The sequence below is a fragment of the Dermochelys coriacea genome, chromosome 2 (assembly GCF_009764565.3).
Source record: "Dermochelys coriacea isolate rDerCor1 chromosome 2, rDerCor1.pri.v4, whole genome shotgun sequence".
Lineage (NCBI taxonomy): Eukaryota > Metazoa > Chordata > Testudines > Dermochelyidae > Dermochelys > Dermochelys coriacea.
Genome location: NC_050069.1, coordinates 207,396,392 through 207,406,712, shown reverse-complemented (window position 1 = coordinate 207,406,712; position 10,321 = coordinate 207,396,392). Strand labels below are relative to the sequence as shown.

The 10,321-nt window shown below is 45.3% G+C and overlaps 1 protein-coding gene across 1 annotated transcript in view; it reads right to left on the bottom strand.

Moving 5' to 3' along the window:
- Positions 1-2,565: 2,565 nt before the first annotated feature.
- Positions 2,566-10,321, bottom strand: part of JAZF1 (JAZF zinc finger 1) — a 283,113-nt gene continuing 275,357 nt past the window's right edge. Inside the window, exon 5 of the mRNA XM_038389921.1 lies at positions 2,566-4,849. Within this exon, the coding sequence (XP_038245849.1) occupies positions 4,673-4,849 (177 nt within the window). The 3' untranslated portion in view covers positions 2,566-4,672. The remainder of the gene's footprint in view (positions 4,850-10,321) is intronic.

Below are 10,321 nucleotides of genomic sequence, written 5' to 3'. Positions count from 1 at the left end.
CTCCAAAGAAGTCCAGGTCCCTGGTGAGATTACAGCCTCAGTAAGATTGAGTCGGATTCCTTTTCTAGTAACTATGAGGCCATAAAGTCAGCATGAAGGAGAGGGATGGCTCAAATAAGGCCTCAGCACCTTCTACTGGCAAGGAGGGCAAGCAGACACTTGGGACTGGCACAGTTAAGTTCAGCCCAGCTGTTTGGTACCTATGCATTCAGGCCAGCCATCAATAAGTAGAATAAATTAATAAATAAAAACAATAAATTGTTTATTCAAATGACAAGTTTTATTTGGGAATTAGAGATATATTGTTTTCTTAAACTCAGAGGTGGCATTGTTTTTTTTAGTTCTGCAGCAAACCACATTGAATTCCATTCATCAAAACATTAATCTACTGAATACTTTACCTCCATCCTTCAGTCCTCCTGGATAAATTCCTGGGAAAAATTAAAATAAAAACCAAAATCGAAGGGCCCTATCCATAGCATATTCCGAAGATGGGGACTGCCAGAGGTGGATCTCTTAGTCACCCCTAAGAACAGGAAGTGTCCTTTTCTGGGTCACCATTCCTTGAGAGATGTCTGTCTTCTGTTTTGGAAGAAGGGTCTGTTCTGTGTGTTTCCATCAACAACGCTGATATGAAGAGTGATGAACAAGACAGGATAGAGCTAGAGTTATTTGTGTAGTGCTGACCTGGCCGAGACAAGATTGGTACCCTTACCTGCTTCACCTAGGTGTTCAACTGTTGTTCAAGTTCCTGAATACTACTCATTTCTTGTCAGAAAATGCGGGTCATGTGCTTCACCCCAACCTAGCGGTTCTCTGCCTCAGGGCATGGCTCCTCAATGGTTCATTGGTTTAGAATCTTCCTGCTCTACAGAAGTACAACAGGTGTTACTGAATAGTAGAAAGATCAACCAGCACTACTTACTTGCAGAAATGAAAGATTCTTTCATAGGTATTGTCGTTAATACCATCCTTTCAGTCATAATGGATTATCTGTTGGAGCTAAAGAAAGTGGGGTTATCCGTACCATTAAGGTCCATTTGGCCACAAATCAGCCTTTCATCCTCCAGTAGTATTCTCTATATTTGCTCATCTGGTGTCGTCTATGTTTATTAAGGGTTCAGGGCATCTCTACCCATAGATAGGATTTCTAATCTTGACCTGGGACCTTTACATGGTACTCATTTACCTTATGAGACCTCTGTTTGAACCGATGGCAGTCTGTTCTTTGTTGCATTTATCTATGAAGACGGCCCTTTTAGTAACCATCACATCGATCCATAGGGTTGGGGAGATTGGAGCCTTAATGGCAGATTCCTCCTTTATGGTGTTAAGGACAAGGTCTCTTTACATCCACACCCAAAACTCTTACCTATGATTCTATCATAGTTCTACCTTAATCACTCCATTCATCTACCAGTGTTTTTCCTGAAGCTAGAGAGTTCTCCTTAGGAATCCTGTTTACATATCTTGGATATTAGAAAGGCATTGGCCTTCTATTTAACTAGGATCAAGGAATTTAGGAAATTGCCTAGGCTCTTCATTTCTTTTGCAGATAGATCCACGGGGTCTTCGATCTCAATAGCCATGTATTATCACTTGTTATAATACTGCAGGTGATCATCTCCATCCACCAACAGGTGATAGCACATTCACCCAGATCACAGGCAACAATCTACAGCATTACTGAAGAATGTACCAATATTTGAAATATGTAGGACCTCTTATGGGCTTTAGTATGTACGTTTTCAAAACATTACACCCTGATTGTTGCTGTCAGATCTGATGTGGCAATTGGTTCTGCAGTATTATCTTCAGTTCTGGACTCTATTCCAAAGCTCCCTACTCTATCTAGGGCTACTAAGTGGAAGTCGCCTGGAATGGAGCACCCATACGGATGCTACTCAAAGAAGAAGAGGAACTTATTCGTGCTGTGCAGTAACTTCAGTTTTTTGAGATGTGTCCCTCTTATGGGTGCTCCAATATGCACCCTCCTATCTCTGCTTCAGCTTGTTCCTTAGTTCCTTCTTCACACAAATGTCCCCTAAGAAACAATCTGAAGCAGGGCCACAGACAGGATGAAACCCCTACAGCATGTTCCTATTTAACCTCTCAAATACTCAGACAATTATCCATTGATCTCAAAATCATGCCTCCATCCCCAAAGACCACCTAAGCGTGGCTGCTTTGGACCAACAGGGGATATGAATATGCACACTTTACGCCAATCTTGAATCTCTGAATAAAGATGTCATCATCTAACAGCCTCAGAAGAATTCACTTTTTCTTTAAAAATGTTGGAGAGTGTTTTGTGTGGGGAAACAGGAAAAAGCTGTTGGCTATAACTAAAAACTGGCACATCTTGAAATCTTGATTTAGCTTTTATTAAGGAGAGTTTGTAGCATTCCACAGAATTTGACAACTAAACAGGTTGCCTGAATGTTTTGGTGTATTTGGTTTTAATTATTACACTGAGAAACTGCCAAAAAAGGAAATGAATAATGGATAAAAATACTATCAGTCTGCATATCAAACTGATCACTCAAAGATAATGAAGCATTCATATTTGTTTTGGGTCAGAGGCAGTTTATTTTAAATGTGATTTGATTTACATTTATAAGCAGCTTTCTTGACAGGAATTTCGATTCATTAAGTTGCCTTCAGTTCTAAAACAAACCTCTGTCACTTTCAAACTTAATGTACTTTGTCCCCAACAAAACATATGAAAATATAATTTAAAGCACACTTTTCACAGACACAGTACAATACATTCACTATACACAGTATAACAAAATAGTCCCATCTTTACCTGTTTAATAATACTGTCACAATGAATAGGTAAATAGAAACTGGAATTTCATTTTCATAGTTGAAAGGAATTTACATGCAGTGACTTTTTATGACTGTTTAGCTGTTAAACTAACTTAACCAGCCTATAGTTTCTTGCACTAGAGCAGAGCCAATGATACTTGCTGTCCCGATCTGCTGCCAAAACAGTTCAGAAGTTAGGAAGTAGCCAAATGAGATCTTTAATACAGCAACAAGTTGATTCTCATGTCTGGATCATTTAAACTGAACGGACAACACTATCTCCTCTTCAGGCTTTGAGGCAATGATTTGTTTAAATGGGGATTTTGCAAATGCTTCTTTAAAACCTCATTATGAGGGATTCAGTAGTAGGTTAACAGAAAATTGTCATCTTTTCAAAGTTCATTTTTAATGTTTTAGAAAAATGGAGGTCTGTTTCTCATTTGTCTGAACTTTCATGCAAAATACAGGGAGAGAGGAAAGTTACTACATTTCAAAACGCTTAATTTGTTTTCATGGGAAATAGGTCTGAATTTTTATAGGTTTTTTTTAATCTAAGCTTCAAAGAATAGCACTTGTGAGAGAAGAATGCTCAAGGCATTATGGTATTGTAAGCAATATATGTTCAGGTATGGTCCAGACAAGTCTTTTTACAATGGCTCTTGTTTCAAGTCAATCTTTGACACTGGCTGCAAGAAGCACTTCATCTTCAGTAAGGCTCATGTCATATTTCAGCAAAGTGATTTGTAAAGCTAAACAGATATTTCCAACTGGAATGGAGTGATTTACAATAAGAGGCAAAAAATATACAAAGAAAATTTCAAAATATAATGAACGTGAAGGAGGGTCACTAGAAATTTCTGTAACACAAATAACATACCTCCTTAAACAAAGCTTAGAATTTTTAATTTTTATTTGCAATCACAGGCATAAGTTAGTACTGTAGTTGCAAAAATTGGCAACGCATAAAACATTAAATCTGTTGGCAACAGAGAACTACAAAGTGCTTTAAAACTTCATCTGAGATGAAGATATAATTGTTTCTCTCTCACACACAAATTTGCACTTAAGTATTTCGAAGCGTCTTTCTAACAGTAGATTTCAGGAGAAAATATTTAGTTGGCCTGGGATCTTGGTCCTCAAAAGTTTGATGGGCATGAACTTAATACATCATCTTGTATAAAAACAATAATAATCCTAACACTAAAGGTGATTGTTTACTAGTTCAAATGGCAAGATTTTCAGCATTTCAAAAGGGAAAAAAGAATTTGCAAGATAATATAAAATACAGCAAGCACACCTTTTTATGTATGTTATTTAAGTATGAAAATATTTTTAGCATATTATGTTAAACATTCTTTCTTATTTATATTTCCAATACCTAAAGACTTGCTACACCATTGATAACTCCAGTATGTAAGGCATGTTAACCAGTTTGACAATGGTGGTATTGTTTTGGTTTTACACACACACACAAACGGATGCGTTGAAAATTTTCAACCACATTACAATCTTGAAATGATGTCAGTGCCAAGCTTTCCTCTCCACACCCCTATTTAACACTGCAGTACAACTAAATATGCAACACCCCCTAATTTTTGTTTTGGGGAAAGTGTTCTGAAGAACCTATAGCTTTTTTAGCACCTTATATCAAAGTAATGAAAATGGGTATGATGATTACAAGTGCAAATGTACAAAATCATTAACTCTACAAAGATACATCATTCCAAAATTACAGAAAAATTTAAAGCATGCATTTCATTTTTTTTTAAAGGGTTGCTGAATGCTTCCCCTGAAAAAGGTGGCTGTTTTCAAAATCAGCAACTGCTGGTGAGGATTTCTTGGCACATTTGTGACCAGCATGTTATTGCTGCATCTTCCTGATAATCTCAGCAGACACTGGGGGATGGAAATTGATTGTGTGGTGCCGCAAGCCCTGAGCTGTCTTGTAACTTTTTCCACAACGGCATTTGAATGGTTTGCGTACACGAATCTGTGTTCTGTGGCCATTCTTGGCATGGTACTTTATACCGTTCACATTCTGTGGGTGAAAGAGTGAAATATTGGTTGTCATACATGGTCTAACATAATGGCTTGGCTTCCCGATATAAAAACCAGAGTTGACTATTAACCTTGTTGTGACAAAATTGCATAATTATTAGTAACTGTCTCTGTGTTTGCTACAGTACAAATATGCCCTCCCTTCTAATACATTCAAGCCATGACTAAGAGCTCAGGCCCTAAGAAGGCATAGTCTGCAAACTAGGGCATACAATTTTAATGGGTCAAACTTACCTTAGTAATCTCACTAAATGGTTAACCTTTTTAAAATTAATATGTGGTATGCAAGAAAGAGGAGGTTACTTACCTGTAACCGGAGGTTCTTTGGGATGTGTGGTCCCTATTTTATTCCAAACATGAGTGCAAATGCATGCCATGCACCGGAAGTTTTCAGCGGCCGTGTCCACTGACCTGCACACATGTCATATGTTGCCCTGTACTCCAGATGAGGTTATAACAGGCCTTAGTCATCCTCTTACTGCAGAATTGGGCAGTCTGTCCGCAGCCCTGGGAGGTATAGCCATTGGCAGGATGGCATGGTCCACGGTCACGTCTTTGGCTGCCCCTTTGTCAATGCCATAGTGAAGAGGTTCTCAAACTGGGGGTCATGACCCCTTGGGGGGTTGAAAGATTATTCTGTGGGGGGTCACAAGCTGTCAGCTTCCATTCCCAAACCCCACTTCGCCTCCAGCATTTATAATAGTGGTAAATAAAAAGAAGTGTTTTTAATTTATAAAGGAGGTTGCACTCAGAGGCATGCTGTATGAAAGGGGTCACCAGTACAAAAGTTTGAGAACCACTGCTGTAGTGGGTGGAGAAGATGTGCACAGAGTGCCAGATCGCCACTTGGCAGATGTCGTACCATGGGACATCTGCCAGGAAGCTGGAGGTGGTCACTTGGGCTCTTGTGGAGTGGGTTGTAATTCTGCCAGTTGGTGTGGCATTGGACTGGGCAGGTGGTATTGGACTCCATGATGCAAGCAGAGATCTACTTGGATATGCACTATGAGGAGAGGGCTTGGCCCCTGGACCTCTCCGTAGAGGCAATGAAAAGACATGGAGAGGTGTGGGCCCTGTCTAGGTAGAATGTGAATGCGCAGCAGACGCCCAAGGAGTGCAGGGTCTTGTCTGTGGGAGGGGCATGCAATTTAGGGTGTAAGTCCAAGAGATGGATGGATTGGTTGAGGTAGAACTCCGAGACCACTTTTGAGAGAAATTTAAGGTGAAGACTTAACAAGACTATGTCCTTATGGAAGACCGTATATTGGGGGTGGGGGGAGAACTGTCAGCCATCATGGCCACCAGTTTGCTGACCCACCGAGTGGAGGTGATGGCTACAAGGAAGAAAACCTTCATGGATAAGTGTGAGAGAGAGCATGTGACCAGGGGCTCAAAGGGAGGTCTGATGAGGGCAGAGAGCACAAGATTGAAGGTCCAAGGAGGGGCAAGTTTGAGAACAAGAGGAAAGCTGTTTGTCAGCTCTTTCAGAAATTGGATGGTGGTAGGGTAAGTAAACACCAAGTGGCCATCCACCAACGCGAGCGATGGGGAGAGAGATGTACTTGAGGGAAATGGTGGTGTGCATAGGAGGTGAAACGCTTCCATTTTGCTGTGTAGCACACTAGAGTGGAAGCTCATATGCTGTGCATAAGTATGGGGGGAGCAGGCATTGTCTACGTGCGATCCCCATTCAAAAACCAGGCCATCATTCGAAGCGGGTCTGGGCTGGGATGATGGACTCTGCCAGGAGGTCTGGCAGATCGGGGAGACAGATTGGGGGCGGGAGGAGAGTCTGAGTAACCAGAACTGGAAACCAGAACTATTGGAGCCAGAACGAGGCTACCAGGAGGATTGCGGCCCAGTCACAGCAGATCTTGTGCAGAATTGGGGGATGGGGGAAGAAGGTGTAGTGAAGACCACCTTGCTATGGAATGAGAAGAGCATGACTCTGGGGAATCTCTGCTACTGGCAAAAAGGTCCTAGTGCGGGGTGCCCCAAGCATGGCAGTTGGAGCAGAGTGGGGGCGTGGAGCTTCCACTCATCAGGTCTGGTTGAGCGTGTCTGCCTGGGAGTTCTGAACCCCCGGGAGGTAGTGCCAACTGAAATGTTATGAGGTGGTGGAGACACCAGTTCAAGAGGCGCATGGCTTCCATGCAAAGTGACCAGGATCTGGTGCCTCCCTGTCTGTTTATGTATGCCCCTGTGGTGGCGCTGTCAGAGAGGATCTGAATGTGTTGGCTGTGGATAAGAGGCAGGAATGTGTGTCAGGTTAAGCGGACTGCCTGCAGCTCGAGGATATTGATGTGCATGTGTGCCTCGCGATGCGTTCAAGCCCTTTGTGTGGCACAGCCATCAAGGTGGACTCCCCAACCAGCCAGGGAGGCATCTTTGGTAAGGGTGGTCATGGGGCCAGAGGTGGTGAATGGGGTGCCTTGCAGCATTGGTCCACCAGGTGAGAGAAGTGCGGACTGACTGTGGGACAGTGTCCAGATGGTTGATGTGGGGCCTACAGACTGAAAGGGGCCAGAGTTGTAGACAGTGAATGTAGGTATGTGGCATCACATGGGGTGCAGGCCGTGTGGCTGAAGCGGCAAAGAGAGTGGCGCACTGTGATGTGTGAGGTATGATCATTACATGGGCTGTCAGGGTGGTGAAATGGTCCACCAGGAGGAAGGTTCGAGCTGTCATTGAATCTAAGCGTACCCTGATTAAATGGATTGTCTGTGTTGGGACCAGCATGGACTTCTCCTCATTGACACAGACATCTAGAGAGGTGAGGATGGGTGATGTCATTTTGGCAAGGGTTGTTGCCACCAAGAGCCAGTTGTCCAAGTAAGGAAACACACACAGAATACCCCAGGCATTGTAGTTGGGCTGTGACCACCGCTGTGAAGACTCATGGGGCCATGGCAATACCAAAGGGGAGAACTCTGAAGTGGTAGTGGTTGTCACCCACACGGAAGCAAAGGAACTTGTGGTGGACTGGATGGATATCGATATGGAAGCACGTGTCATTCATGTCAAGGGCTGCGAACCATACCCCTGGGGAAAGGAGGTGATGATGGATGCAAGCGTCACTATATGGAACTTGGGCTTTCTGATGAAGTTGTTAAGAAAGCAGAGATCGAGGATAGGATGGAGACCTCCTCCCTTCTTTGGGATGAGAAAAGTACAGGGAGTAGAAACTCTTATCGATGAAGAAGGAAGGCATGGGTTCAATTGCACCTTTTGTTAGGAGAGTATCTGCCTCACAATGCAAGAGGTTGCGATGCGAGAGACTTCCAGGGGGCGGGGTGGGGGGGAGGGGGAAGAAGAGGGAAGGTAAGGAACTCGATAGAATAGCCATGTCTCACCATCTCCAATACCAATGATCTGTGGTGATCTTGCCCCAGTGGTGGGCAAATAGAGCAAGATGGGCCCCAAAAGCAGTAAGGGGGGCTGGAGGCAGTGATGATGGGGGCTTGCCAAAACTGGGCCTTTGATTGATGTCATGGTATGGCAGAGTAGGTGATAGAGGCTGACGGTTGTGGATGCTGTGATCTGGGGTGCCGTCGGGTGGGGTCCTGATACAGGGTGTACGGTGCATAGGGGCATGGTCAGAAGGGTGACTTCTGTTGCTTCTGTAAATTCCTGAAGACGCGAGAGTCATTTTTGACTCCAAGGAGTGTAGAGACTCATCTGTCTTTGCTGAGAACAACTTGTCCTTGTCAAAGGTGAGGTACTAGATGGTGGTCTGGATCTCCTCGGTAAGCCAGAGAATTGCAGTCATGCCTCATTTTGCATGACTGTGCCTGTGGCCAGGGAGTGAGAGGATGTGTCTGCCACATCCATCACTGCTTGGAGGCTAACCTTGGCTGTCAAGTGACCTTCTTCCACCAGGGCTTGGAAACTCTGTTGCTTGTCCTGCAGGAGATGCTCCGAGAACTCTACTAGCTTGGCATAGTTTTAAAATCATAGTTTGCTAGCAGAGCCTGGTAGTTTGATATGCAGAATTGGAGGGCTGCAGAGGAGTAAACCATGCATCCTAGGAGCTCTAGGTGCTTTGCCGCCCTATCTGGAGGAGTGGAGGTGTGTGAATGCTGTCTAGCCTGTTCCACTGCTGTGTGTGCCACCAGCGAAGTGGGGAGGAGTCAGGGGAAGAAAATCAGCCCCTTTGGATGGCTGTGGGGGCACAGGACACTGGTGTGTGCCAGACCGCCCGTGCAGTTTGAAGGATGGCTTTGTTTATGGGAAATGCAATGCAGGATGGCCCCCTAGGCTGGAGGATGTCTAGAAGCTGATGCTGTTATCCTGGACTTCTTCCAATGGGATGCCCAAATTCAGTGTCACCCTCTGCAGCAGCTCCTGGTATTGGTGGTCATCAGGAGCAGGGCTGGCTCTACTTTTTTTGCTTCCCCAAGCAGCAAAAAACAAAACAAAAAAACAAAAAAAACCCTGCCGAATAGGCCGCCGCCGAGAGAACAGGAAGATCAGAAGGAGCTGCTGCCGATGGCAAGACCCAAGCCAGAAGAGTCGCAGCCGAATTGCCGCCGGGGCTGCTGCTGAAGCGCCGCCCCAAGAACAGCAGGAGTGCCACCCCTTCAGCAGCACTGCCCCAGGCACCAGCTTGCTTAGCTGGTGCCTAGAGCCGACCCTCATCAGGAGGTGAGAGGATCAGGGGAATAAGTGCTTCGTCCAGACTTCGTCCGGCTGTTATCGGGACTGGCTCCCTTGCGGTCTCCGTCTCCAGGTCCGAGCTGGATGGTTCTGGTGAAGGGGTCCAGATGGAAGGGTGCAAGGCATGAGAAGACTAATATGGGTAGTGGTAAGCATCCCATGTTGGCCAGTGTGCCCATGGGGTCTAGTCCTGGGGACACTGCAGGCCCCAAGCGTACACATACCAATGCAGCGGAGTTGGATCATACCCTGCCTGGTGTGCTGGCCATGCACAGGAGTCCAAGCTATGCCTGGGGACTGGGGAGAATGACGATTCCTTCGCTGAATAGCCTTTCAAGTCCGAAGAGATCTCGGATGGTGGCAGCTGTCAATGAAGGCAGTCCTGCAATCATGGGGTGTGGTCTCCAGCCCAGGAAGAGCAGTGCATCTGTTGGTGTGGGGGGGCTGCGAAGCCGAAAGCAGCGGCAAGAGGGGGATATGGCAGGTAAAAGTGTACCATGGGGAGCAAGTGTTCGGCTCGTCTGGGTGTCCATGGCATGTCCCGCTGAAGCAGGGGTGTGTATGTGGTGGAGAGCGTGGGGACTCACGTTGCGATGGAGATGCACAGCATGGAGGGCTGTCTTGTGGTACGGCTAGTGCATGGGGAAGCTTAGGAGGTGGCAGGAGCAGTCCATACACAACATCTTGCCCGACCTGGCACAGTTCATAACAGGAACTTGCTACGATGGGCATGAGAGCACTTGCAACTCTCCTGCTTGGCCTTGTCATGTGCTGTCGGATCTGGGCAGGGCTGTGG